At 54.4% G+C, this 26,361-nt stretch overlaps 10 protein-coding genes across 10 annotated transcripts; 6 read left to right on the top strand and 4 right to left on the bottom strand.

The window, feature by feature from the left end:
* Positions 1-153: 153 nt before the first annotated feature.
* On the top strand, positions 154-3,823 carry P153DRAFT_284687 (26S proteasome regulatory subunit rpn2; the record flags this gene model as incomplete). The annotated part of the gene is made up of 5 exons (XM_033663339.1): positions 154-293; positions 374-543; positions 662-1,218; positions 1,283-3,508; positions 3,563-3,823. 5 exons carry the CDS (start codon positions 154-156, stop codon positions 3,821-3,823), a joined length of 3,354 nt encoding a protein of 1,117 aa, XP_033526315.1.
* Positions 3,824-4,067: 244 nt separating this feature from the next.
* Positions 4,068-5,342, top strand: P153DRAFT_273197 (mitochondria protoheme IX farnesyltransferase; the record flags this gene model as incomplete). The annotated part of the gene is made up of 1 exon (XM_033662921.1): positions 4,068-5,342. A coding segment is annotated over one exon (1,275 nt), but the record flags the coding sequence as incomplete, so codon positions are not given.
* Positions 5,343-5,744: 402 nt separating this feature from the next.
* Positions 5,745-8,055, bottom strand: P153DRAFT_420996 (uncharacterized protein). Its single transcript, XM_033672276.1, has 2 exons — positions 6,995-8,055; positions 5,745-6,917 (listed from the first exon to the last, which is right to left on the bottom strand). The coding sequence occupies exons 1-2, from the start codon at positions 7,803-7,805 to the stop codon at positions 5,878-5,880; spliced, it is 1,851 nt and encodes a 616-aa protein (XP_033526313.1). The 5' UTR covers positions 7,806-8,055; the 3' UTR covers positions 5,745-5,877.
* A 930-nt stretch (positions 8,056-8,985) lies between these two features.
* Positions 8,986-9,570, top strand: P153DRAFT_285572 (uncharacterized protein; the record flags this gene model as incomplete). The annotated part of the gene is made up of 2 exons (XM_033663406.1): positions 8,986-9,248; positions 9,300-9,570. The coding sequence occupies 2 exons, from the start codon at positions 8,986-8,988 to the stop codon at positions 9,568-9,570; spliced, it is 534 nt and encodes a 177-aa protein (XP_033526312.1).
* Positions 9,536-10,557, bottom strand: P153DRAFT_181324 (uncharacterized protein). Its single transcript, XM_033662373.1, has 2 exons — positions 10,274-10,557; positions 9,536-10,222 (listed from the first exon to the last, which is right to left on the bottom strand). Exons 1-2 carry the CDS (start codon positions 10,452-10,454, stop codon positions 9,786-9,788), a joined length of 618 nt encoding a protein of 205 aa, XP_033526311.1. The 5' UTR covers positions 10,455-10,557; the 3' UTR covers positions 9,536-9,785.
* P153DRAFT_364393 (phospho-2-dehydro-3-deoxyheptonate aldolase) lies at positions 10,284-12,553 on the bottom strand. Its single transcript, XM_033667591.1, has 3 exons — positions 12,113-12,553; positions 11,003-12,065; positions 10,284-10,953 (listed from the first exon to the last, which is right to left on the bottom strand). The coding sequence occupies exons 1-3, from the start codon at positions 12,219-12,221 to the stop codon at positions 10,662-10,664; spliced, it is 1,464 nt and encodes a 487-aa protein (XP_033526310.1). The 5' UTR covers positions 12,222-12,553; the 3' UTR covers positions 10,284-10,661.
* Positions 12,554-13,000: 447 nt separating this feature from the next.
* Positions 13,001-15,691, bottom strand: P153DRAFT_285701 (uncharacterized protein; the record flags this gene model as incomplete). Its single annotated transcript, XM_033663416.1, has 4 exons — positions 13,001-13,701; positions 13,751-14,532; positions 14,584-15,506; positions 15,563-15,691. 4 exons carry the CDS (start codon positions 15,689-15,691, stop codon positions 13,001-13,003), a joined length of 2,535 nt encoding a protein of 844 aa, XP_033526309.1.
* A 1,245-nt stretch (positions 15,692-16,936) lies between these two features.
* Positions 16,937-20,884, top strand: P153DRAFT_420993 (Spc7-domain-containing protein). The gene is made up of 3 exons (XM_033672275.1): positions 16,937-17,210; positions 17,264-19,978; positions 20,031-20,884. The coding sequence occupies exons 1-3, from the start codon at positions 16,952-16,954 to the stop codon at positions 20,702-20,704; spliced, it is 3,648 nt and encodes a 1,215-aa protein (XP_033526308.1). The 5' UTR covers positions 16,937-16,951; the 3' UTR covers positions 20,705-20,884.
* A 390-nt stretch (positions 20,885-21,274) lies between these two features.
* Positions 21,275-22,956, top strand: P153DRAFT_420992 (alpha/beta-hydrolase; the record flags this gene model as incomplete). Its single annotated transcript, XM_033672274.1, has 2 exons — positions 21,275-22,630; positions 22,684-22,956. The coding sequence occupies 2 exons, from the start codon at positions 21,275-21,277 to the stop codon at positions 22,936-22,938; spliced, it is 1,611 nt and encodes a 536-aa protein (XP_033526307.1). The 3' UTR covers positions 22,939-22,956.
* Positions 22,957-23,062: 106 nt separating this feature from the next.
* P153DRAFT_334222 (uncharacterized protein) lies at positions 23,063-26,296 on the top strand. The gene is made up of 2 exons (XM_033665600.1): positions 23,063-23,352; positions 23,406-26,296. The coding sequence occupies exons 1-2, from the start codon at positions 23,310-23,312 to the stop codon at positions 26,141-26,143; spliced, it is 2,781 nt and encodes a 926-aa protein (XP_033526306.1). The 5' UTR covers positions 23,063-23,309; the 3' UTR covers positions 26,144-26,296.
* Positions 26,297-26,361: the final 65 nt, after the last annotated feature.

Genomic DNA, 26,361 nt, shown 5'->3' with positions numbered 1-26,361 from the left:
CTTTGAAGGCAGCAAGCCCGCAGGCGCCACAACGCGGCTCCATCAACTTCCATCGTCTTCCGCAACAACAACGCCTCTCACCACCATCGTGCCCTCTCTGACGACCACGCCCACTTGATCGCCATATCTGCTACTTCTGCCACCTCTAGCACGATGGTCGGCCTCACGTCTGCCGCCGGTATCGTCGGCTTTCTCGCCGAGCCCGATGCCGCCTTGCGCTCCTTCGCTCTGCACCGGTTGAACGAGGAGATGGACCTGTTATGGCCAGAGGTTGCTGGCTCAGTCAGTCAAATGTAAGGATCCTCTGTCGCACTTTACATCTCTTCTTGTTATGCTCTACTGCCTTACAGCTGCTAATCTGTGTGCGTCATAGTGAGGCGCTGTACGAAGACGAGACGTTCCCTGAGCGAGAGCTTGCCGCTCTTGTCGCAGCCAAGGTGTACTATCAACTACAGGAGTACAACGAGAGCATGGTCTTCGCGCTGGGAGCGGGCAAGCTCTTTGACATTCACAAGGCCGGCGAGTTCGAGGAGACGATACTTGGTAAGTTACACACAAACACGCAGTGTCTCCTTCCGCTTTCGCCATCAGGCTCTCGCTCGACCTGAGATTCTGAGCTGTCATTATGTGGGCTGTTATTGTGGCTAACTCAGTTGTTCAGCAAAATGTCTCGACACCTACATCGCTTTGTCCGCCCTTCACAACCCGCCCTCGCCCGTCAGCAAAACGAACCAGGCACCTCCACTGTTGAGCACATCATTTCCCGCCAACGTAACTGGTGCTGCTAGCACCTCAGCCAGCTTGGCCTCGCCAATAACACCCTTCTCGCAGTCCGCGTTGCCCTCAAAGTCGCTCCTGTCCCGAGAAGATTCGTCGTCATTCGACCCCACAGTTCCCGGCGGTGGCAATGCGGGGGTACCAGGCGCACATCCCACACCAATGGTGTTGGAGAGGAACGTGCAGAAGAATCTCCAAAGTACTATACGGCGGATCTTCGAGAGCTGCTACGAGAGCGGAAACTACAAGCAGGTGGTGGGCATTGCAATTGAAGCACGCAACCTCGAAGTATTGCGCGACTCCATCCTCCGCGCAAGCCAGGACGAGAAGAAGCAGGGCAAGAAGCCCGCGCAGGGCTCGGTTAGCCAAAGCGAAGAGCTGATGGAATATGTCCTCGACATCTGCATGAACGTTGTGCAGGAGAGAGGACTCAGGAACAAGGTACGATAGTCATTTACAGCTCTGCAAGTTGCATAAGCTGTAGACGGAAACTAAACATGACCAGATCCTTCGACTTATTCTCGACCTCCTCAACGATAACGAGATTCCTAACCCAGACTACTTCTCCATCGCCAAGTGTGTGGTTTACCTTGACCAGCACTCTCTGGCATCAAAGCTCATTCAACAGCTCATCGAAGAGGGTGAAGACAAGTCGCTTGCAACTGCTTACCAAATTTCCTTCGATCTATACGAGAATGGTACGCAAGAGTTCCTTGCAAAGGTAATGGAAGAGTTGCCCGAGACCGATGGCAAGGGTGAAGAGACGGCTTCCGTGACCGACGAAAATGCCCCACCACCGAGCGAGTCAGACGCCCTGCTTTCAGACGTAGAGACAAGTAGCTCCCGAACCAAAGGCAGTTCAGCAACACAGGACCAGCTGAAGGCTTTTAGCTCAGTGCGCCATATTCTCCGAGGAACGAAGACCATCGAGCTGAACCTCGAGTTTCTGTATAGGAACAATCATACAGACAAGGCCGTCCTGAATAAGATTCGCGACAGTCTGGAGGCGAGGAACTCGATATTCCACTCGGGTGTCACTTTCGCGAATGCTTTCATGAACGCTGGTACCACAAACGACGCCTTCTTCCGGGAGAACTTGGACTGGTTAGGCAAGGCGGTAAACTGGTCGAAGTTCACAGCAACCGCTGCTTTGGGTGTCATCCACCGTGGCAACCTTAGCCAAGGCCAAAAGCTTCTCGAGCCGTATTTGCCCAAGGACAGCATATCCTCCGGCTCTCACTATGAGCAGGGTGGATCTCTCTACGCGCTTGGGCTGATCTACGCCAACCATGGAAGCAATGTTCTGGATTTCTTACTCAAGCAGTTCCAGAACGCTTCCGAGGAGGTCATCCAGCACGGAGGTGCGCTTGGTGTGGGTGTTGCGGGAATGGCAACAGGTTCGGAAGAGATTTTCGATGCCTTCAAGAGTGTGCTGTATACGGATTCTGCCATCAACGGCGAGGCTGTTGGTCTTTCCATGGGTCTTGTGATGCTCGGCACTGGAAACATCAAGGCTCTCGAAGATATGATCCAATACGCCCACGACACCCAGCACGAGAAGATTGTCCGAGGTCTCGCCATGGGCATGGCACTTATCATGTATGCCCGCCAAGAAGCTGCCGACGAGCTTATCAACGGCCTTCTCGAAGACGCGGACCCGACTCTACGCTATGGAGGTATCATGACTATTGCTCTCGCGTACTGTGGCACAGGTAGCAACAAGGCCGTACGAAGACTGTTGCATGTCGCAGTTAGCGATGTAAGCGACGACGTTCGACGAGTAGCAGTCATGAGCTTGGGTTTCGTCCTGTTCAGGAAACCCGGTAGCGTTCCCCGCATGGTCGAGCTTCTTGCAGAGTCGTACAACCCACATGTCCGATATGGAGCGACAATGGCTCTCGGAATTGCGTGCGCAGGTACTGGACTTCCCGAAGCGGTTGACTTGCTGGAGCCCATGATGAAGGACTCGACCGATTTCGTCCGACAGGGTGCCTTGATCGCGCTTGCCATGATCATGGTACAGCAGAATGAAGCTATGAACCCCAAGGTCACAGCAATCAGGAAACAGCTTACCAAGGTGGTTGGTGACCGTCACGAAGATGCCATGGCCAAGTTTGGCTGCGCTTTGGCGCTTGGTATCATCGATGCTGGTGGTCGAAACTGCACAATTGGATTGCAGACACCGACTGGCAACCTCAACATGGCTGCCATTGTTGGTATGGCTGTCTTCACACAGTACTGGTACTGGTTCCCATTGACCCACTTCTTGTCGTTGAGTTTCACGCCTACGGCCATCATCGGTGTTGATCAGGATCTTGAGATTCCGTCGTTCAAGTTTCACAGCAACACTCGGCCGAGCATGTTCGACTACCCGCCAGAAGCGGAGGTCAAGGCAGAAGAAGCGCCCGAGAAGATCAAGACTGCCGTTCTTTCAACCACAGCTCAAGACAAGAGGCGGAGAATGGTCAAGGAGCGACAACGCCGCCGGGAGAGCATCGATATCGACGCCCCAGCAACGCCAAAGGCTGCGGAAGACGACAAGATGGATGTGGATGAGGACAGCCAGAAGCAAGACAAAGAGAAGGCTGAGGGTGCACAGACGACTGAATCGTTAAAGAAGAAGGTAGAGAAGGAGAAGGTTGGCCACGAACTTGAGAACATGTCCCGTGTGCTCTTGCCACAAGTCAAACATATCAGCTTCACCGAGGGGCGATATGTTCCAGTCAAGAAGGTTAGTCGATGGAGAAGCGGACGATGTGAGAATGACAAGCTAACCTATGGCCAGCCCACTCTTGGTGTTGTACTCCTCACAGACTCGAGACCGTCCGAGGCAAAGACGCTGCTCGAACTCAAGGTGAAGAAGGCGACTACAGCGCCAGCTCCCGGCGCATCGGGCTCGTCTAGCGAACAGGCGCCTGAAGGGGTGTCGGTCGGGGGTGATTCGGCGTCAGTGGACGACAACATGGTCGACGAGGGAGATGGCGAGGCGTCGGTTCCAGGTGACTTTGAGTACGACTCTGACACCAATCCCAACGACGACGATTGAGGTGGATTGCGGAGAGGAAGAGTTTGTCTAGCACTATTTACAGGCGTAGGGAGGCTGCTAGAGCCCCTTTCCCCGCCTGATTAGATGTATAATAGCCCATGTGGTCATGCTGCATGTCTTCTGCCGTGATGCGTGGGGTTGTTGTACGGTCATGTGATGCTTGGCAGAGTGGTGGAGAGACGGCGCATCATCATTGTGGTCGCAGCTTGCAGCACACGCCCATGCCGCCATGAGCCTTCGACCGAGCACAGTCTGTCTGCAATGCTGGCGCAGACTCGGGCGGGCGCCCATGCCCTCGCGACAGGCCTTTTCCACGGCGCCGGCGATAGGCAAGGGTAGGAATTCCTTCGGCAAGGACTACTTCTGGGCGAACTCGGTGCTGCAAGAGACGTTGGGGCGGTCGCGGCAGGCGCTGCAAAGCGGGCGGCACAAGAGGAGCAAAGAGCAGGAAGCGTATCCCATTGCGCACGATGCCTCGGCGACGCTGGCGAACATGTCGTCGAGCTTGCCGCAGCGGTCGCTCAAGCGCGTCCTGACTACCTACCTGTCGCTCTCGAAGCCGCGCCTCTCGTTCCTCGTCGTGCTCACTGCCACAGCTGCGTACTCGCTGTACCCGGTGCCTGGGCTGCTGGCGCCCGCAGCCACGGCCACGCCGTCCCTCTCCACCCTCACCCTGCTGTTCCTCACCTCGGGCACCGCCCTGTGCTCGGCGTCGGCGAATGCCTTCAACATGCTCATGGAGCCCAAGTACGACGCCCAGATGAGTCGCACGCGCAACCGCCCGCTCGTCCGCAAGCTCATCACCACCCGCGCTGCCGTCGTTTTCGCCGTCGCCTGCGGAGTCGTGGGGACCGGCGCCCTCTACTACGGCGTCAACCCGACCACGGCCTTCCTCGGCGCCGCCAACATCGTCCTCTACGCGGGCGTCTACACACCCATGAAGCGCATGTCGGTGCTTAACACCTGGGTCGGCGCAGTCGTTGGCGGCATTCCCCCGCTCATGGGCTGGACCGCTGCGGCCAGCCAGTACGCACACGACGGGACGTGGGAGGAGCTGCTGTTCGGCGAGGACTCTGCGGGCGGCTGGCTCTGCGCCGCGCTCCTCTTCACCTGGCAGTTCCCGCACTTCAACTCCCTCAGCTGGTCCATACGTTCCGAGTACAAAAACGCCGGCTATCGCATGCTCGCGTGGGTGAACCCCGCGCAGAACGGGCGTGTGGCGCTTCGCTATGCCGTGTTGATGTTCCCCGTCTGCATTGGCCTGAGCTACTGCGGTGTTACGGATTGGAGCTTTGTGCTCACGAGCTCGGCGGTCAACGGCTGGATGGTGGTCAGGGCGTGGCGGTTCTGGAAAGCAGAGGGGCACAAGGGGACGGCGAGAGGGCTGTTTTGGGCGAGCGTCTGGCATCTGCCTATCGTCATGGTGCTTGCTATGGCGCAGAAGAAGGGGCTTATGGAGAGGCTGTACACGAGTTTATTCGGCTATGGATATGTCGATGAGGAGGATCTGTACTATGAGGCTGATGACGAGGACACACAGCCGGTGGTTCTGGGGCCGAGACGGACATGATGAGCGATGGACGTGTGTTTGTGGGTCTTCCTGCCCTTGTCGTGTCGAGCCTTGCACGACCGCATGTTTTTGCGATAAGTGTACATTATGTATCAACACGTTTATTGCACCATCTGTCATTCACAGACGGATCGAGACAGTTGACTGCTTTTTCCGCTGAATGTGATGGGAGTAAATCTTCACATATGACGTGAAATATGATTTTCCGCAACCATAAGTGCGGTATAGGGGAAGTGAGATCCAGGAATCTGATCAGCTATGAAGCAGGTGATGAGTTGATTACAAACGAAACGATGGTTATCACTCACCAATATAGATCATACCTTAAAGGGAGTAATATATATATCACTTCACCAACTCCAAAGGTGCCTTTTAGTTCGAGCAAATACCTACTCGAAAAAACAATATGTATACAAAAAAACATCGACGACACCAAAAATCGATAAAGATAAGTACAATAGAGTAAAATTACAACAAAGACCGTCTACGAGCCCTTCGCAGGAGCTGGAGTCCCTGCACTACGCACTTGAAGCTTCTTAGGCTTCTTCTTCGCCTTCTGCTCCGCGGGCTTCTCTTCATCCTTTGCTTCGTTCTTCTCTGCAGACTCCTGAGGCGGAGGAGAAGGCGTTGAGGAAGACGTCTGTTCCTCATCCTTTTTCTCTGGGTCTGCCTTTTTCTCGTCTTTGTCCTCCTCCTCTTTCTTCTCCTCCTCCTCCACCTCCTTCGTGTCCACTTTCTTCTCCTCCTCCTTTTTATTCTCTTCCTCCACTTTCTTCCCCTCCTCTTTCTTCTTCGTATCCACCTTCTTCTCCGCCGCCTGCGAAAGCTTGGGCGCATTTCTCTTCCCCTTAACAGACGCGTTCGAAGCCGCAAGATCCTCGCCCTCAGCCTCCTCGACCATGAAATTCGCCGCCATGCACCGCCCCCCATTCTGCGGCCCAACATCCATCGGACACGCGCTAAACACCACGACCACATCGCGCTCAGCCCGGAAGCGCACAAAGCTGCGTTTCTTCGCAACAGGCGCAGAAACACTCAGCACCGCACCTTTCGCACCTACGCCCTTCTCGCCCTGCGCCGCGCTGCCCAGCTCCAGCGGCGCATTCATAAACAGATGCAGCGGCGTCGGCGCAATATTGACGCTGATATCCGCACCCACGGCTTTCGCGCCCGTCAGGCCCGACTTCTCATTCAACTCTTTGAGCGCGAGGACGAGGTTCTCGGCGCAGCTGCCGTGCTCGGCGGGCGCCTCGATGCCCAGCGTTGCGTAGAGGTTTGCGTCGCAGGCGGCGGTGAGGGTGTCGTGAGCGCCGGGCGTGGTGTCCTCGAGCAGGGTGATGATGGGGTTGCGCAGGTTGGTTAGCAGCGTGTCGTTGACGTCTGGGACGAGTTTTCGCGACGAGGCGCGCGTGTGTGGGAGCGAGAGGTATTCCATGGGGGCGAGGGAGGACTTTGAGGGGTTGGTTTGCGCGTACGCGTTGTAGGCGGCGTAGACGGAGGATGCGTAGCCGGAGCCTGTCGCAGCTGTGAAGGAGTTGGTCAGTCGTTGTTATATCTCTGGTGTTTTCGAGTTTGAGGCTCGATGGAGATGTGTGACATACCAGCAATCGTTCCCGCGCCGACGGGCGTTTTGGAGAAATCATACAACTGCTCTGCATAGCTCTTATTGGGGTCTCTGTAATGGCTCGACTTGAACGCGCTGACAAGGACGCTCGAGTCTAGCGATTGGGGGTTCGGGACGTAGCTTGAGAAGCCTTTGCCCGTTGGGAGGTACGAGGTCCATTTCTTGGTCTTGGCTTCGTTCTGTGCTTTCTCCACTTCTGGGTCGGGTTTCGGCTCGGGGCTTGATTCACTTGCTGGGCCTTTGGAGCGGTAGGGGATCGAGGGGAGGTAGGATGTCCATCTGCGTTTGGAGGGTGGAGTGTCTTTGGATTCTTCCTTTGGTGCGTCTTTCTCTTTGGTCGTGGTCTCTGTCTCCTTGCCGGTACTCTCCTCTTTTGTGCTCTTCTTGGGTTCGCCGTCGGTCTTCTTGGACTCATCAGTACTTTTTTCCAGTGCTTCAACATTCTTCTTTGCTTCCTCGTCACTCTTCTTTGCTTCCTCGTCACTCTTCTTCGCGTCCTCTTCACTCTTCTCTGGCTCATCGACCTTCTTCTTTGGCTCATCAGCCTTGTTCTCTGGTTCATCGACTTTCTTCTCTGGCTCATCCGCCTTCTTCTGCCCATTCTCCTCAGTCCCTTGTTGTCCTTCCTTCCCATCAAGCTCCCCCTCCTCTGGCGGCGCACCCAAAGTAAACGCCCACATGCTGATAACCTGCTGTCCATACGTGTTGATCACCTTGATCGTCCTGCCCCTCGGCACAAACGTCGCAACGCCATGGCGCGCGGGGATAGTTTGCAGTTCGCCCGACATATCGTTCGCCACAGGTCTTGTGTGTTCTCTTTCGGCGATAATTCTCGAGCGTGCGCGAAAATACAATGAGGGGTGCGAGCAGGGCGCGGCTAGTAAGAATTTATTCTCGAGCTCTTCGAAAAACGTCAAAGTAAGTATGTGAGTGTGTCGCTTTTGCACATACAGTCGCAGGTTGTAAAGACATGGCCAAAGAGGCGGTAATCCAGAATTTCCCACCCTTGACTACATATGACGTATTCGTACTACAGCGCGATCCCCTCCCGTCCAACAGTTTTACAGCAAGTATGCATGATGCTCTTGAACAACATGTCTGTCCCCTGCGGCGATTTTTGCTGGGGAGAGGGGTGGGATGACGCAGCGATGAAGAACCCGGTTTTGGCTACAACGCGGCACGGCAATTCTTGCCTGAATCCTCGAAGACATCCCATCCGTTCAACAACCACATAACGATTCTTTGTGGTACCACCGGTGGTATGGTAAGATGCCTGGTTCAGATCTGCCCCACATGGCTTGTTAGTTTGACTGTAGATCTGTGTACGTGAAAGAGCTCGTATTTTGCATCACGACCGACCTTGGTCAGACCATCAACATCGGCGCGATAACACATACGAGGTCCTTTGCAAAACTACATGCAGTAGAGGTAGTAGTCATTTGATGTATTGTCGTCACACAGCACTGCTTGAAGAGTGCTGTTCGCTCGACCTTCTGCGATATTAAACGCCCCCACACCACTGTACGTACACAGCGGGATTACCATCTGTCCAAACTCAATCTCTCGGCGAGACCGTTAGATATAGCTGCTCCAGGTTAGTGAGAACAGGTAGTTAAAACACTAGCCGGATATCGGAATGGGTGGTAGAATTGGCCGTCTTGATTGGCCGCGTTACTGTCGTCATTCACTGGTCGCGAGCGCTGTCACATGCCAAACATTGACGCGGGCATGTGGGGCCGGGATCGTTCAGTCCGCACGTCGTGAGACGTCTTGTGCTCTACATCAATCCGCAGTTCGTCTCTCGAAAAGCATGTCAGCTGTTCACTTGTAGATTCCTCGTGCACTATTCTACCGTCTTCTTGTTCACCTTGTCAACCATCTATAACCGCACCTTCTCGGCGTCGCCTGACGCGTCGTCTCTGCTTCCTGTGCCCATCTCGACGACTACAAGACGACTACACGCTCGACATGGACGTTGAAGGAAACGCGGGCGCGCGGAGAGCATTGAGTCTGCTGTTCGGCATACCAGATCGCTTCAATGACTTCTGTCACATCGACCAGATCACCTTTGTTCAGCTGGCAGACTGGATCCTCGCCAACGTCACGTCGAAACTCTCCACCGACATCAGCGTAGAGGAAAGCCTTTTCGTGTTCCTCGATATCGTTGCGCAGGGGAATAGCTTCAGCCATGCGGCGTACAACTGGGACCACGATGTCCAGCTGACACACGGGTATGACATGACAAGCCCGGCCGAGTCTCGTGACTAACAATATGGCCACAGAATATTCCTCAACGTCTTGAATGCCCTGACGGTCCTGCGCGAGAGCAGAGAAATCTCTCCAGACTGCCCATCCATCAACTCAACAAAAGCCCGCTGGCGGATTGCGAAGATGTGGCGGCCGGGGCGATCCAAAATCGGCTCCCGTGGGCTGATAAAGATTGGGGATGATGGCGTGACGGACGACGGGCTCGAGGTGAACCAAGAGAACCTCAAGCAGGCGCTGCTAGCGTTGAACAACTTTATCTACGAGCAAGGCGATTATGATGATTGATGATGTGTATGATATCTTGCATTTTCGGCGTTGGTTCGGCGTTCTGGTAACAGCCAAAATGAAGGGTCGGTTCGTGCTGCATCGGATAGGACGGTTGGAATTCGAAACCTGATATGATATTCCTTTGAAATACATGTTTCGTTCGTGCGAATCCGGTTCCGGTCGTCCCGTTTGATCGTGTGCCTCTGTCATGTCAAAACCCCAAGTCTCCTGTTTCAACCCTCCAATGCCACGGGCTCCACAACCCTCTTCCCCAGCACAGCTAGCCTGCCCTTCTTTATCCCAAGCGCATCTTCGATCCTATTATCCGGTTCGCCGCGCACCTGCCGCATCAAGGCTAGCTGTATTGTGCCGGCATCGATATACTTCCGTCCCTTGAAACCTCGCCTGCCTACATCCCTGAGCTCGTCCTCGGCTTCATCTGCTATCCTCTGTCTCGCTTCTAGTGCTCTGAGCACAGGGTTGTTCTTGAGCCCGGGGAATGCAGACGGTGGCGGGGCTTGCATCATGTCGGACGGCAGGACAGACGACAGGTTGCGACGAGGATCGAATTCTGAGGTCGAGGTATTCGAGTAATGAGGATTTGGCTGCACGGCGCCGAGACTGCTAAGTCGAGACGCGAAGGCGGGGTCGCGAGCATCGAGCTCTATGGCTACATCCAACTATTAGCAATGCTCATCTACCACCACCTTGGTTTACGCACCTTGAGTTTTTGTCTCTGTAGCCTGCGGTGGCGGGTGTACAGTAGGTCCAGGAGCGGCTGGCGATGCTCGAGGCGCAGAGGAAACAGGCGGACGCGACGTTGTGTTTGGAGGAGATCGAGTAGGGTATTTGCGTACACTTGCACCAGCGGCGCTGGCACCTTTTGAAGCAGAGGAACCCATTATGTTGATGAGGATGTGTTTCGTACTGCTGAAGTGTGGTCAAGTTGCTTGTGGAAGATTATCTTTGTCATCATCATCATCGTCATCGTCATCGCATCATGTTTGCGCTTAGTCCCGTGATCGACTATCATTTAAAATTCCCAGGAAACAGATGCTATTTACTTTTGCCATACAAACATGTCGTCGTAGTAGAATCTATCTTGTCACCTACAATCCTTTGTCCTCGCGATAATGACCTGCAACAAGGAATGCCAGCTCCAATGCCTGCTTCTCGTTCAATCGAGGATCGCAGTACGTCGTGTAGTTCAGGCTCAGGTCCTCATCGACAAGTCCTTCACTTCCGCCAGTGCATTCCGTAACTGCATCCCCAGTAAGTTCAAGGTGCATGCCACCCAGAAAAGAACCGTGCTGCTTGTGGATCTTGAGGGCCGAGGAAAGCTCCGAGAAGATGCTGTTGAATGACCGTGTCTTGATACCTGTCGGTGTGCTGCGTGTGTTGCTGCCCGGTGTCAGTATGAATATGGACGCTCTGCGTGGAATAAACTTACCCGTGCATCGGATCGCACTGCCAAACCACAACATGTCCACTCTCCTTGACAGCCTCAATATGCGATCCGAGCATGGACTCCACCTTGTCCGCACCATAACGCGTGATCAGAGTAATCTTGCCGATCTCCTTCGACGGGTTCACGATATCGAGCAATTGCACCAGCTCGTCGTTCTTCATTGAAGGACCAACTTTGATTCCGATTGGGTTCTCAATTCCACGGAAGTACTCCACATGCCCTCCATCAATTTGACGCGTACGATCTCCGATCCAGATGAAATGCGCTGAGACGTTGTACCAGCCTTTACCGTCATGCGAAGGTTGTCTGGGCTGGTGACCAGCTGGGTGCTTGAGCCTCCTAGTCAGGCTCTGCTCGTATTCGAGTACAAGTCCCTCGTGGCTGGTAAAGAGGTCTACGGTCTGTAGCTGTCCTGAGGTGTCGGCGCCGATCGTCTTCATAAAACGAAGCGAATCCGAGATGCTGTGGACGATTGTCTGGTATTTTGTCTGTAGATCTTTATCCTGGACGTGTCCAAGACCCCAATCCAGGGGATTGTGCAGATCAGCGATACCACTTGCTAGCTGTCCACGGATGTAGTTCAGCGTCGTGGCGGAATGGAAGTACGCGCTCACTAGTCTCTCTGGGTCCACCATTCGATGATCAGGCTCGTACCCGTTCAGAATATCACCTCGGAAGCTAGGCATCTCTTTGCCGTTTACCATTTCAGTCGGACTCGATCTCGGTTTAGCGTACTGTCCAGCTATGCGACCAATACGGATTACAGGCTTGTTAGATCCCCAGATGAGTACCAAACTCATCTGCAGGAGTAGCTTGATCTTAGCATCAATTGGGTTGTCGGCACAGTAGGAGAACAGCTCAGCACAGTCACCACCTTGAAGAAGGAATGATTTGCCCAGTGCAGCATCGCGCAGGCTGGACTTGAGCCTGACAATCTCTGTGGGTGTGACGATTGGCGGGAGACTTGATAGCTTCGCCAAAGCAGTGGTCGCTGCTGCTTGGTCATCGTATGTGACTTCTTGCTTGATAGGCTTTGATCGCCAGGCTTTTGCTGTGTTAGTAAATGACTATTATGGCCAGGTCTTATCTTACATGAGGGCGACCAGTCCTCGGATACGTCGCTCGCAGGTGGAATAGGGTCTGACTTTTCTGCGACTGGTTCTGAGTTGACCTGCTTTGGTGCCGTGCCATTTGAAGCCATCATGTACTGTGCAAGATAGTCCGTCAACCTTGCATGGGTTTCGTCGCTCATTGTGCTGTGGATTTTGTTAGACGAATGGTACTAGATCAATAATTGCCGATGGAGGCAAGAGAGAAATCGTCGGAGTAAGTACGTAAAAGAATCGTATGACTAAAATAACCCTTTGAGTCACTCAGGTGGTAAAGCAAGGGAGTAGCTACAAAGCGACATGAATAGAGGACAGATGCACATGATCCCAATATGGAACGGAACCAGACACGAAAAAGAGTTTTGAACTCACCACTCTCAGGTTATCGCCAAGCGATTGTGGCCGGGGGTTGCGTGGGCTGCGTTGGCGTATGGGAGTTTGGGTTCTCGTAAGTTAGATTGAGGAACAAAACGCCCTGCCCTGCATAAGGCCATAGTTAAAATCACTGCAATCAACGAATCACGGCCGCTCTTTTTTCTCATTGGCCGAAACCCAAGTCTCCGTTGCTCGATGCCCCGCACTTAGCCTAGCTTGTAACAGCTTCAACTACATACTCTATCTGATAGTTACTGTATCAAAGGATTTAGTCTCAACTCATGTACTGCGTTGAGTGTTCAGGTTTTACTGTGTTGCGTCTATGAGCACGCTCAAAATTGACCAGAAAGACAGGTCTTGTATTGGCAGCTGCAAATGAATTGTTACTAAATAGAATGAAGCTACAAACATCACGTACTTTGCAACCGCAATTGCTTATTGCACATAAGAACTTGGCACCATCTCCTCCCTCCTCTGGACGTAATCCCTCAAAGACTCACTCTTCGTCGGAAGACACCATAGGCCTTTTCCTTTTCGACCTCAGAACACTCGACCGGGCCCCATCCTTCTTAGTTTTCACCGCAACAACAGACGACATTCCACGAACCCGCGTACGCCGTTTGCTCAGCTTATGCCGCGAGGTGCTGTCGTCTGGACTGTCACCAGGCATATCGTAGACATCGGAGGCTTCCGCAGCGGTATCACCCTGTTGGGAAGTATCGGCATCCACGTCTGCCCATTCTCCATCGTGATCTGTATCTGAGATGGGATGAGACGTAAACGAGTTGCGTAACGCTTGCTCGGATAATTGAGTCGCGCGCTTTGCAGCTCTCGCAGTTCTTGAATTCTTGGATGTCTGGAGCTTTCGTGGCTTCGCTGCCGGATGTACGAGATGTGCGGGCAAAGGTGGTTTGTGAGATGCTGTGGCGGATGATTTGCTCTTACCCTTGGGGTTGACCGTTTGCTTGATGGCGATCACCTTACCATCTGGTCGCTTGAAGTTCTGCATTTGTTCCTTGGTGTAGTGGTAGTTGAAGAAGAGCTCAGTGCCAGCCTTGATATCGGACTCGGCATAGATACCTATGCGAAATACGGTGTTGCATAGCAGAATCTTTGACTTGCAATTGGTGAACTTGTCGTCGGCGTTGTTCATGAATCGCGTCTTGTTGCCCATATATGTCGCATCGACGTCTTGTTCTGCGTAACTTGTCAGTGCCGTCTTTTCTTCTCGTATTCAAGCACTCACTGAGATTCAGCTGGAACGTGTACAGCGTCCGTTTGTACTCAGCAATGATCTCCCTACGCGTGCCTTCCTTGATCGAAATGGTCTCGCCTGTGTACTCGCCGATATATTCACCCTCCTTGGTGTCCTCGCCCATGTATAAGCCGAAGCCATGTACTTGAGAGTTTCCAAGCAGTGTCTTTCTTGGCACCCCTCTTTGAATGGAAACGTTGAAACATCGATCTGACAGTATACTCTCATCGTATCGGTTCACTGGGTCGAGGATCTCAGTTGCTCCGCAGGCGCTGCACAGGTCCGCATCACACTCTCTATGGGACTTGAGGCACAGACACTTTTCTGAATCGCAGGCACGTTTACCTGGTGTCGACAAGCAAGTACACCCAGGAAAGCGTCTGTGGCACGAGGAAGAGCATTTGCATGTCTTTTCGCAGCTAATACCTTCTCTGTAACAACGGCATTGAGCGTCGTCACAGGTGCCTTCATGATTGCACGGAAAGAAAGGCTTCCTCTCCTCCCATTGTGTCTTGCTATCCTGTAACCGCCACTTTGAAAGACGCTTCCCGTCGGATGGGTTGTTAGTTTTCGGAGTGTGGATATTTGCGCTAGTATGGCCGAGAATAGCGTTGGGATTCGTTGGCACTTTGTAATTGATCAAGTTTTCGAGATCCGAATCATCGTGCGTGTGTGCTGGTGCCGTATCCTGGCTTGCCTGATTGGCTTGATCTTCAGAGTCCGAGTCGTTCTCTGGGTTCTCTTTCAGTTCGCCATGAACGACGCAATTGTGCCTGTTTCAAAGAAATTAACCTTCGCTTCCAAAACTATCAGTCGGTACTTACTCATGACACACCCTACAGACGGTTTCTTTGTAGGTGAACTTTGAGGTTCCTGTGGCGTGGTTTGTCTTTCCTACTTTATACAGTCGCATAACCTTGCTTTGTTGCACTAGGTACCAAATGCTGAAGCCACACTCGTGAAGGACAGCTGCGCATGCAAGCGCTACAAGCCTAAGCTTATCGGCAGTTGGCTCGGTGAGTTGGAGGAGGAACTTTCGCCATTTTCTTGAGTTACGGTCGAAGAGAATAGCTTCTCTAGATTCTTCATCCCGCTGAAAGTTTTCCGCGTGGTGAGCCGATCGTTCAAGTAAAAGACGTTCAAACGAGTGGTTGCCCGCCAAAGAACCGTTGATTCGTTTAATAGCCTGACTTGGAGCCAGAAGCCAGTACAAGACGTTGTCCCATGTTAGGCCAATCTCGCAGAGGAAAGCGTTGACGCTATCTGTGTAGAATCGGCACTGCTCTGCCCGTAAATCCAGAAGAGCATTTTCATCGTGCCTCATTTCATACCTGAGCGGAAGATCCGCTAATAAGCTCGTTGAACTTCCAGAAGCCTCGTCAAAGTAAGGTGTAGCGAGTAGCTTCGACTCATTGTCAGTAAGGATGTTATTTTTCAAACTGACATATTCCGTGAATGGGGGGACTTGTATTGCAGTAGACTTGTACGTCGTTCGTAGCGCGTTCCATGAAGATCTGATCACGCCATCCTTGGACGAAGCGGTACCAAAGATTTCCTGGGTAATGTCTCCTAGCCTCTCTTTAGTTGGTTTGTTGATGAAGGGTGTCTGTATTGACGACATGTTCGTGAATGGTGAAACATATTGCTCGTCTTTCTCAGACTGAGCTGGAAGGTTCGAATATCTTTGACTACGTTGACGAGCTCGGATCTCACGTTCGTGACATGTTCTTTGGCGTCGCATTACAGCCTGAACCCAGTTAGCTGGACTTGAATCACACACGCGTCGAAATCTAATCGACTTACCCACGTTGTAGTGGCGTGGGACTTGGATCGATTGCCTAGGTGCCGCTCCAGGCAACTTTCCACATGGGAGCGGACAGCCTCAACGTCTCCAACATCAAGATGCTGCCGTTGTACTATCGAAGCTACCATTAAGAGTCAGTTAAGATGCTCTCTACCAGTGCGTGAAATTTCATGATAATATTTGCACGTATGTTTGACTTGCCTTCACGATCATTGCTCTCGTTGGGCTCTGTAGACAAGGGCCTGCGCGAATCACTTGTGTAGAGCAGCTTAGAAGACGAATCTATCGGCGCAGTATTCACCTTTACCGTCGACGCTTGCGGCGAAACAGAGCGAGGACAGGATTCCTCGATAGATGATTGCGCAAGTCTTGATGCAACAGATGCTGTAGGGCGGAACATAGCCTCCTGATCGGTCCGTTTACCAGTTGGAGATTTGGAAGGCTTTCGAATATTGGACTGCATATCATCGAGGGACTGTCGTTTTGCCGACTCGCTCTTCGAAACATCTTTACGAAGAGCCAACGCGAAGAGTCCTTGTTGAGTTGGAGTGGCATCCTTTTGAACCCCTACCACTGTAGGAGCAGCGTTCACTGGAGTAGTATCAGCCAAGGAGATTTGAGCTGTGGTAGCTATCTCTTGGTTCTGCCCCTGTTGCGGAGGAGCGAGTGGGGTCGACTGCCGAAGACTGAGTTTCGAGACAACGCTGCCGGGTGTCGGATGCGATTCGGGGTGTACAGGTATTATTATCTTGCTCGATGCTGAGTTGTTACGCAAATGTTGATTTCCCTCGCCAACGGCTGTCGCAGGACGTGAATCAGATTTGGCAGAGGGTGTGTGCAAGTTGTCTCTTTCTGTGTGACGCTGAGAGTTATTCATGCGCTTCTTTGTTGCATTTGTTAGTGTTGGCGAGACTGTCTCTTCAAAGCCGTCTTCATCAATTTTATTCGCTTTTGTCGCACTTGGACCGGCTTTTCGCTCATCATCGGACACAGTGAGGTCGATGGACAAAGAGTTCGAAGGCCTGACAGATTTTCTGCTTCCTCGTACTCGAGGCGCACGCATACGAATCGACTCATCCTCAAACAGGGTGAGATCGATCTGTACTTGAGATTCACGAGAATCGGCCGGCGCGTCTTCGAAACTTATAGGGTTTTCGGCAGTCCCCAGTGTATTGGCCATGGTAATTGACCCGAGCGAGGGGAGTGCGGGGTGTCGAAGTCCAATGTTTGGGGTGACGTCGGTTGTGGAAGGCGCGACGCGACGCGCTTTCTCCAAAAGAAGCTAGTGCGAGCCATAGTGTTGTTTTGGGTGCTGTTTATCTCCACTTTCCACACCATCATATCATATCCCCGAGGCGTGCAACAACATTGCACCCACATACCCCACCATGACGAACGCTCACGGCAGAGATAACATCGCCGACGGCCTGGTGGCCACATCGTTCTCGCTGTCGCCCAAAAAGTCGCTGCGGAAGACGCGCAGCAAGAGCATCGGCCCCGGCGGCGTAGGAGAGTTGGACGCGCCTGCGCTGAAGGAGAGCAATGGGAACCGCAGGAAGTCTGCGTTCATCCCCGCAGTCAAGTCCATCCTATCCTCCAACGACGAGGATGAGAAAAAGCGCCGCGAGGCCCGCCGCAAGTCGTTAGGTATGTCGCAGTGTGTGGCCGGCCCACCAAGGCGCTTCTGACTGTGTAACCAGCAAGACGGCGCGTCTCCTTTGCCCCCGAAGCCACCCTACATACCTGGGACGTGGTCGAGTACCTGCGCGATGCAACGAGCTCGTCCGCATCCTCTGATGCCACCCGGAGGGCTTCAGGCGTCTCCCAAGCGCCTGCGCCTGATTCAGACCCCGCCGAGCCGCCTTCCACGCCTCCTGAGCAGGTCGAGGAGCCAACACCGGAGCCCGAACCGACCTCCGCGAGCCAACGCGACCTGCACCAGAAGAAGAACCGCCGCAGCTCTGGCATACCGCCCATGAACTTCAACAATCCCGACGATGTCTACTCGTCAAGTCCACTAAGCGGAGACAGCCGCTCACCTGGTGATGCGGACACTGGTAGCAGCGAGTCTGAGGAGGATGAGCTGGAAGACCAGGGCACATCTCCCGAACACGAAGACTCCTCACAAAGCAGTGCCAAGTTGGACGCAGCGCTTCGCCAGGCTTCAGCCCAAGCGGGGACACAAAAACTGGAGCTCGATGAGGATGGCGACCTGTCAATGGACATGGCAGAAGACGAGGTCACGACATCCTTCCAGCCCTGGGCCAGGAAGAGTACTGTACCACAGCACGACACAGAAAACGCTGACCCCTTCTCGCCTTCAGCAAATATGGAAGAAAACGAGGACGACATGAGCATGGACATTACGCGTGCAGTTGGAGGCATCCTCTCAAAACCGGAGCCGCAGAGCTCGGATATCGACGACGACATGACCATGGATCTTACCATGCCTCTTGGCAGCATCCGAGCACTCGGTTCGAAAGCGCCAACAGAGAAGAAGAACTTGAAGCGGAGGGCATCGATGTTGGACGCATCACAGGGAAGCCCAGAAAAACGTGCTACCAATAGACGTACAAGTCTCCGCCAACGGCGCAAGTCTGAGGAGAACGCATCGGAAGACGCAACAATGGATCTTACTATGGCGATTGGTGTGATCAAAAGTAAGGATTCCCCACCTCACCAACAGAATTCCACCAGTCGTCAGAGTTTGGACGCACCGTTGGAAGACGAAACTATGGACTTCACACTTGCTGTCGGCAGTATAAAAAATCTACCAGCACACGTGGATGAGAGCGATGAGGAAGAGGAAGAAGATGAGGACCTCTCCATGGAGTTCACGAAGATCGTGGGGCCTGGGATCAAGCACCTCGACATACCAGCAGCAGCGACTCCTGAGAAGCCTGCTCTTATTGTGGATCCTGCTCCTGAACCATTGAAATCTCCAACCTCACAATCCCCCCCCAAGGAGCCCGCTGAACATGGTAGCTATTTCACAGAGGCACCACCTGGTGATTCCATCCCGGAACTGCCAGCCCAAAACACACCCACTACCTCTACCGATGTCATCTACCCAACTCTTGATCCAGGCACCCCTGAAATCGTGAAGCAATACCGTCTCGAAGACATCGAGCCCTCGCCGTTTGTAGCTAGAACTCCACGAAGCGCTGAAAAAGCAGACGGGACTACCACCACACCATCGAACCAAGATCAGCCGGCGCCTGTTTCAATCCCTGATGATCCAATTGCTGCCCCGATCTTGAATCGGCGTCGTTCCTCTCTGTCTTCTGTACAGTTCAGTCCACTCAACGCCCCACACGAGGCAGCAGTTTTGAAGAGTACTGCTTTACTGACAAATCACATCAAGTTGCTTTCAACCCCCAGAAAACAGACGCTTATGTCGCCATTGAAACGAGGCGCGGCGTCTAAAGATTCCCAAACTCCTCAAAAGCAGCCGACCCCAAAACAGAAGACGCCGACTCCAAAGAGAGCATCGCGCAGGCAAAGCGCAAGCCCCAAGAAGCGGGTGGTTTTTGGTGAGCAGAAGCAAGAACCTGTCGAAGAAAGCATCAACGAAGACACAGTCGAAGAAGTGTCAGATGTGGAACGCATCTCATTGCAAGACTTCTTGGACATGACCAAGATCCGCTTCATGGATCTTAGCACAACCAAACGGCGACACACTGCTGCTCCTGCGGCTTTCCACGACATGGAGGTGGAAGAGAAAGAGGACTCCTTGGATCGATATGTTGTTGCCGGTGCATGCACTCTGCCAGAGTACGAACTATACCAGCATGCCTGCCATGAGATGAAGAAGTACATTTCAGACGGGCGTCATTTCGTTCGAACCATGGAAGCCAATGTTCTCGACGAGAATCCGTTATTGTTCAGCGAATATCTCGGTGCTCCTCCGGATCAGCGCGCTGTCATGGACAACCAGTTCAAGAACTTGAAGACAAATGCCCGTCTTGAAGCTCGTGGAGAATGGTATACCTGGCGCAGTACTCTTTTGCACGATCTCAAGGCTGGTCTTCTTGGAACCATGGATGGCTTCAAGCGCGATGAGTCGACACTCGCGAATCAAGAACAGCTTCTTGACACTGTATTGCCCGCCTTGGTCGAAAAGCAAGAGCAACTGTCTGCTGAACGTGTAGCATTGCAACAGCGCCACGATGAGCTGAACAGTTGTGACCGTGAGGAGCTGGAACAGGCCCGCGAAAGACTCACCGCCGCAGACGCTGAGTTGAAAGACAAGCGACATCTTCTGGCTCAACTCCAGCAAGAGCTCGACGATAAGGAAGCGGGCATCGAGTCAGTCAAAGAACGCAAGACTGAATGCGTAGAGCAAACCAAGGCCGCTGAACGTATGCGTGAGGACTGCCGTGGATGGTCTACAAGTGAAGTCAATGCATTGAAAGGTCAGTCAGATTCCTATATTTTCGTCAGATCACATCACTAACAGTCTCAAAGCCAAGGTCACAGCGCTCGAGCAAGCTCACGGCTGGAGCATCACTTCCGCGTCATCCACAAGCATCACCATGACCCACGCGAACGATCTCGAGCTATACTTCCAGCCATCTGCTTTCGCAACAGGCGACTCCACAGCAAACGGATCCATCTCCCTAGCCTACATCGGCGACTCTGCAACCCCACACCCCCGCCCATTAACCACAAGTAAGCGCTTCTTCCTCCAGCTCATCCGCGCACACCTGCACTGCATCCCCCAGTCCCAAACCCGCATCGCCCAACTCCTCACCCTCGTGAAAAACAGCTGGGCCACCGCCCTCGCCGTCGCCGACGGCATCCGCTGGCTCGAGCACAGCTACATCACAGAGGAATTCATCCTCTCCGACGAGCGCATGGCGATCGCCGCGTCCATGCTGCTCCCCTCGCTCCAGACGAAAATTAAAGTCGTATTTGAAATCGGCGTTAGCCTTACCGGGCTTGAGGTTTCGACTGAGACTGGCGTCAAGGCGGAGGTCGTGTATGGGGAGAAGTACGGAGAGGAGAAGATGAGTGCGTTCTTGAGGGATGGGTGTCCCAGTGAGGTCGGGCCTGGGGCGGATATGACGGGTTGGGCGAATGGTATGGCGGATTTGGCGGTGAGGTTGCGCAAGACGGGTAGAAAGGGCGAGCGGAAGTAGGGGGTTGGTTTGGTTTTTGCTTTGTTTATCGCGCTGGTGATTTTATGGATGGACGGGGTGGCTTATGATTCACGACACGTTTTTTTCGTTGGCGGGTTGCATATTGGTGTTTACTTTTTTTTTAGTTGTTTATTCGCGAACTTGAGATTCTCATGCAGACAGAAATGCTTGAATACCAACCATCATCACATCCCGTGTCAACCCCCTGCCCAATGTGGCCTCGCAATTGCATATTCTGGAATTGTTCCACGAACGGAGAAATTCTAACACTTTTTGTTTCCGGACTGCCGTCGTCTGCTTCAGCCTCCGGGCCGGGCTTGGCTTGAATATAGTTCCTCGGCGCGAAATAGCCCGAATGTGGTTTATACGGTGTTTTATACGGATGCATGGCGGTATCACTGGTGTTCACCCGTCCCCGCAATTCCGGGGTAATTTGCGGAGGTGGGGATGGGATGGCTTGACTCAATTCCCAAGAACTAGTGTGGACGGAGATCTTATATGTATATGTATATGTACATAACATACAGCCAGACTCTTCGATCGGCGACCACCTTCCCCCCAACATCCAAAATGTACTTCACGCCCATCCTCACCCTCCTCACCCTAACCCTCACCCACGCCTCCCCCTTCCCCTTCCAAAACACCACCCTCCCAACCGTCCACCTCGACTACGGCACCTTCCGCGGCGCCTCTTCCGAAACCTACAACCTAACCTACTACCGCCGCATCCCCTTCGCCGCCTCAACCGCGGGCTCAAACCGCTTCCGCGCCCCACAACCCCCACCCCGCATAACAAATGGGACCTACGACACCGACCGCGCGTTCGACATGTGTCCGCAGCGCACGGTAAACGGGTCGGAAGACTGTCTGTACCTGGGGTTGTACTCGCGGCCGTGGGACGCTGCGACACAGGACCTCCGCCCTGTACTGCTGACGTTCTACGGCGGGGGGTTTATCCAGGGCAGCGCTTCGTTTACGATTCCACCGAGTGGGTATCCGGTGCTGGATGTTGATTCCGCGGGGAGGAATGATTATGTGGTTGTGTATGCGAATTATCGGACGAATGTGTTTGGGTTTTTGCCCGGGGCGAAGGTTAAAGAGCACAGGGAGGCGGATTTGAATACGGGGCTGCTGGATCAGAGGGCGGCGTTGGAGTGGATTCAGAGGTATGTGCATTTGTTTGGGGGGGATGGGGGGGATGTGACGATTTGGGGGCAGTCTGCTGGTGGGGGGAGTGTGGTTGCGCAGAGCATTGCTACGGGGAATAAGGGGAGGGGGTTGTTTCGACGGGCGATGAGTAGCTCGCCGTTTTGGCCTAAGACGTATCGGTTTGATGGGGTGGAGGCGGAGGGGCTGTATGGGCAGGTTGTGAGGGATGTGGGGTGTGAGGGCGTGGGGGATGAGATTGCGTGCTTGAAGAGCGTGGATGTGCAGGCTTTGCGGGACAGCAGTTTGAAGCTGAGTACGAGCCAGCAGTATGCGGCGAGCACGTTTACGTGGGGGCCGTTTATCGACGACGAGTTCCTGGCTGAGCCATTGTCGAGCGTTGTGCGCGGGGGGGAGTTGAATGTTGATACCGTCTTTGCGACGTATAATCTGCACGAGGGGGAGAACTTTGTGCCGCCTGGGTTTCAGACGGCGACGGGGAGCAGCGGCTTCAACTCATCGGAAGCAAGCTTCGACGCCTGGCTTGAGGGCTTCCTGCCCGGGTTTGAGAAGGAGGATATGGAGAAGGTGAAGGAACTGTACCCGGCGAGCGGAGAGGCAGAGGAGATTCACTGGAACACGACTTATGTGCGGGCGGGGCTGCTGTACAGAGACCTCGTTCTCGCGTGTCCGGCGTACTGGCTCGCGGACAAGGCGCAGAATGGATGGCTGAGTGAATACACCATCTCGCCGGCCAAACACGCCTCGGACACCATCTACGTCAGTTGCTTCTTCTTCTTCTCTCTCTCACGCCCACACTAACGCGCATGCAGTGGAACCAAATCAACGCGGTGCAGACATCCGACCCGCTGACCTACCAGGGCTATGCCGGCGCAATGGCAAGCTTCGTGCAGACGGGCGACCCGAACGCGCACAAGGTGACAAACTCAAGCATTGTCGGGGTGCCGGCTGTGGCCGAGGGGAAGCAGTTTCTAGTCACGGCGGGCGGTCTCAGGCAGGGCAGCATCAGCATGTTGGAGCAGAGGTGTGGGTTCTGGCTGGATGTGGCAGACAAGGTGCCGATATGAGGACGGAACAGGAAGGCGCCAAGGAGCTAGAATGGCGGGGGACGAGCGACGGTGAGAGTGACAACACACAAGCAGCCTCAGTGCCTGACGTCCTGACATCACATCCACCCATGCAAGCGGACGAGGCAAAACTTGGCCTGGCGCCCCTGTGCCTGCTCCACCCGCCCGCATAGCCGTGGCTCGCCAGCGCGACAGCCTGTGGACGGGCCACGCCCAGCCTCTCGTCCCAGCCATGTCAGCACGGCCAGCAGTGCCAGCCATCCCCCCATGTCGCAACAAAACAAAACCTGCCTGCGTCCAGCTGCGTACTGTGCCCTCCACCATGCCCTCACCCCGAACCACTGCATCTGCCTAGCGCTGCACCCACCGACATGAGTTTGGATCCCAACGACTTCCAGCTCAAGCACACCAACGGTACCCTCGCTGCCCGCTTAGCTAATCGCGACGCCGACTAACGCTCCGTGCAGTATCGCGCCCCCAGCTCCTCCACTCCGACTCGCACCAGAGCGTCGCCTCGCAGTCTGCCTCGGAAGGCTACTACAGCGCCTCGGAGAAGGCGTCCGGCGCGAGCAGCAGCAGCAACGGCCGGACTCCGCGACCAGACCATGAGCTGCCAGCGTCCGACGCCCACCTAACTTCGCTCAGAGGCGTTGGCATCCCGCGACAGCAGGAGAGAGCTGCCGCCGCCGCACCGCACCAGCCACGCATGCCGCAGCCACGCACCGCCATGGACCCGGACTCGCAGGCCACGACGCCGGGCCAGGACACGACGCCCTACATCCGCTTCGCCATCGACCAGCTCACGCGCGACGAGGAGGTACGAGGCTCGCGCGTGTATCCTGAGGTCAGGCCAGCTGTCGTCGCCGCCAATGACGATGAGGACTACCCTGTGGAGAGGATCGTGCCAGACCACGGGCTGGGATACACACAGCCGAGAGCGACCCCACATGTTTCGCCCAACGCTCCACGACAACAACCGCTTCGGAGTGCAGAGGGGCGGAAGCCAGTCCCTACCCCGAAACTGGTGCACGCCAATAAGCCAGGACACAGCCAGAAGCCAGTCCATGCTCAGCAACCAGTGCAGACCCAGCAACCAGTGCAAGCCCAGCAGCCAGCCCACGCCCAGATGCCAATGTACGCCCCAATGCCAATGCCCACCCAGCAGCCATCTCACGCCCTGAAGCCAGCCCCCGCCCAGCTCTACACACCACTTCCCCAGTCGCAAGCACGACCCGCATCACCCCAGACCCACAGAGACGTCTTCGTCGCCCTCGATCAGCCGCCCTCGCCGCTCCGCTTTCGCCCAGCCATCATCCGCACCGTATGGCTAGGCATCTTCACCTTCCTCTGCGCCGTGATGCTCGCCGCACTGATCTTCGCCGCAATCTACTCGAACCGGAATGGCGGTGTTGGGCTCTGGGATTACGTTCAGTTCGGCGATGGGCGATACTTTGTCTTTCAGTACCTGCCAACCCTCCTGGGAATGCTCATCCTCCTCTGGCTCATCCAGGTGCAAACCGCGCTCCAACGCATCGTGCCGTTCATTTCGATGGCTTCCGAGTCTTCCCACCAACGCTCCCAATCCGCTTTTCTCCAGCTGTACCCCACCCAGTTTCTGCTTCCAAACCTTGAGCACTTCCGGGCGGGCCGTCCACTAGTTGGAGTGTGTTATGTCGTTTTCTGGCTGTTTTCCTGGACGATCCCCCTCCTTGCAGCCTGCTTCAACGTACGATACAACCAGGAGAGACGCGTCTGGGTGTGGGTTGCTGTGCAGGGCGTTATCTGGACTGTTGTCGTTCTGTATATTCTCTTGATCCTCGCATTGGTTTATTTGACAGTCTTCCTCATGCGCGTCGAGACTGGTCTGAGGTGGGACCCGCGTTCGCTGGCCGACATCATTTCGCTTTTCGAGCGCTCCAACGTCACGGCCGACTACAATGGATCCGAGACATTCCAGAAGGGCGACTGGGATCAGATACGCGCTCGCACCGACCGCATCGGGTACTGGCGCACCACCAACCGCCCGAAGGACATCTTCTACGGCATTGGCAAGGAAGGCGGCTTGACGAGAAGGTTCACACTCGAAGAGGGACGCATAAAGGAGAAGTCACCCGAGCGCGTGCACGGCAGCGAGCGACCAACCGATTACTCCATCCGCATGGACATTCGCGACTCGGACATTCGACTGAAATACCTGCCTTGGTATCTGAAGGACACCATGGTCATCGCCTGGATCGTCACGGCAGTCGTCTTGCTGATTGCCTTTTTGGTTGTCAGCTTCATCAAGCAAAACGTGCGTTTGGGGTTCCTGTCTCGAGTCGAAGCACGTACGAACGCAGCTGGTTTCTCGGCTTCCAACTTCGTGTACTCGTTCATCCCAGCACTCATCGGCCATTTCCTCTTCCTCGCCTTCCTGTCGCTCGACTACTCCATTCGCGTCCTGCAACCGTACATTGCGCTCTCTTCGACTGGCGGTGCTACTGCCGAGACATCTCTCCTAGTCGACTACGCCTGCCGCCTCCCCTTGTCAGTCACCCTCTCCGCAGCAGAGAACAAGCACTTCCAAACCGCCATCCTATCCCTCATCTCCCTGACATCCATCTCCATCCCCATCATCGCCGGCGGCTGTTTCTGGACGCAATACTACAACAGCATCGACAACGTGCGCGTCGCCGCAGACCTCCCAGCCTACTACGCACTCTGCTTCTTCCTCGTCCTCTACACCCTCGGCCTCTTCACCCTAATCCCCAACCGCCACCGCGCAGCCCTGCCCCATCAAAGCGCCTCCCTCGCAGACATCACATCCTGGATCTACCAGTCCCCCCTCCTCACAGACCGCGCCTTCGCCTCCCCGCACACCAAACCAGACCTCGTCGCTAGACTCATGGGCACCGCGTACTTTGAGAATACGTGGACCCGCTCCGTCGCCTCGCTCGTCCGCCCCTCGCGCTCTAATCTGCGCGCCGATTCGCCGACTGATCCCGCGCTGCATGCTGAGAAAGAACGCCGCGCCGCTAGGGGCACAGAGGAGAGTGACACACCCGGGCGCAGCAGATACGGCTTTGGTATCCATGTTGGTCGTGACGGGCTTGAGCATCTGGGTATTGATCGTGTGCAGCGCGGTGGTGATCGGGCGGGGAGGCCGCTTGTTATTTTTGAGGAGCAGAGGAGGCAGAAGAGGAAGAGTTGGTCTGAGCAGGTTTGAGGAGGGGTGTGTGTAAGAGATGGATGGATGTGGATATGTTTAATGTGTTTTATGATTCCCCCGGTTTCTTTTTATGATAGTTTAGTTAGCGAGCGAATTTTTGGAATTATAACGGTTACCCTTTGGTATGGGGTTTTATGTAGATAATGACGGACGATATGATATATCTCTACGCGAGACAGGAAGGGAGAGAAACGAAGCAATATAATGATCACACA

The sequence above is a fragment of the Dothidotthia symphoricarpi genome (assembly GCF_010015815.1).
Source record: "Dothidotthia symphoricarpi CBS 119687 unplaced genomic scaffold P153scaffold_5, whole genome shotgun sequence".
Lineage (NCBI taxonomy): Eukaryota > Fungi > Ascomycota > Dothideomycetes > Pleosporales > Dothidotthiaceae > Dothidotthia > Dothidotthia symphoricarpi.
This window is presented reverse-complemented; position numbering and strand designations above follow the sequence as displayed.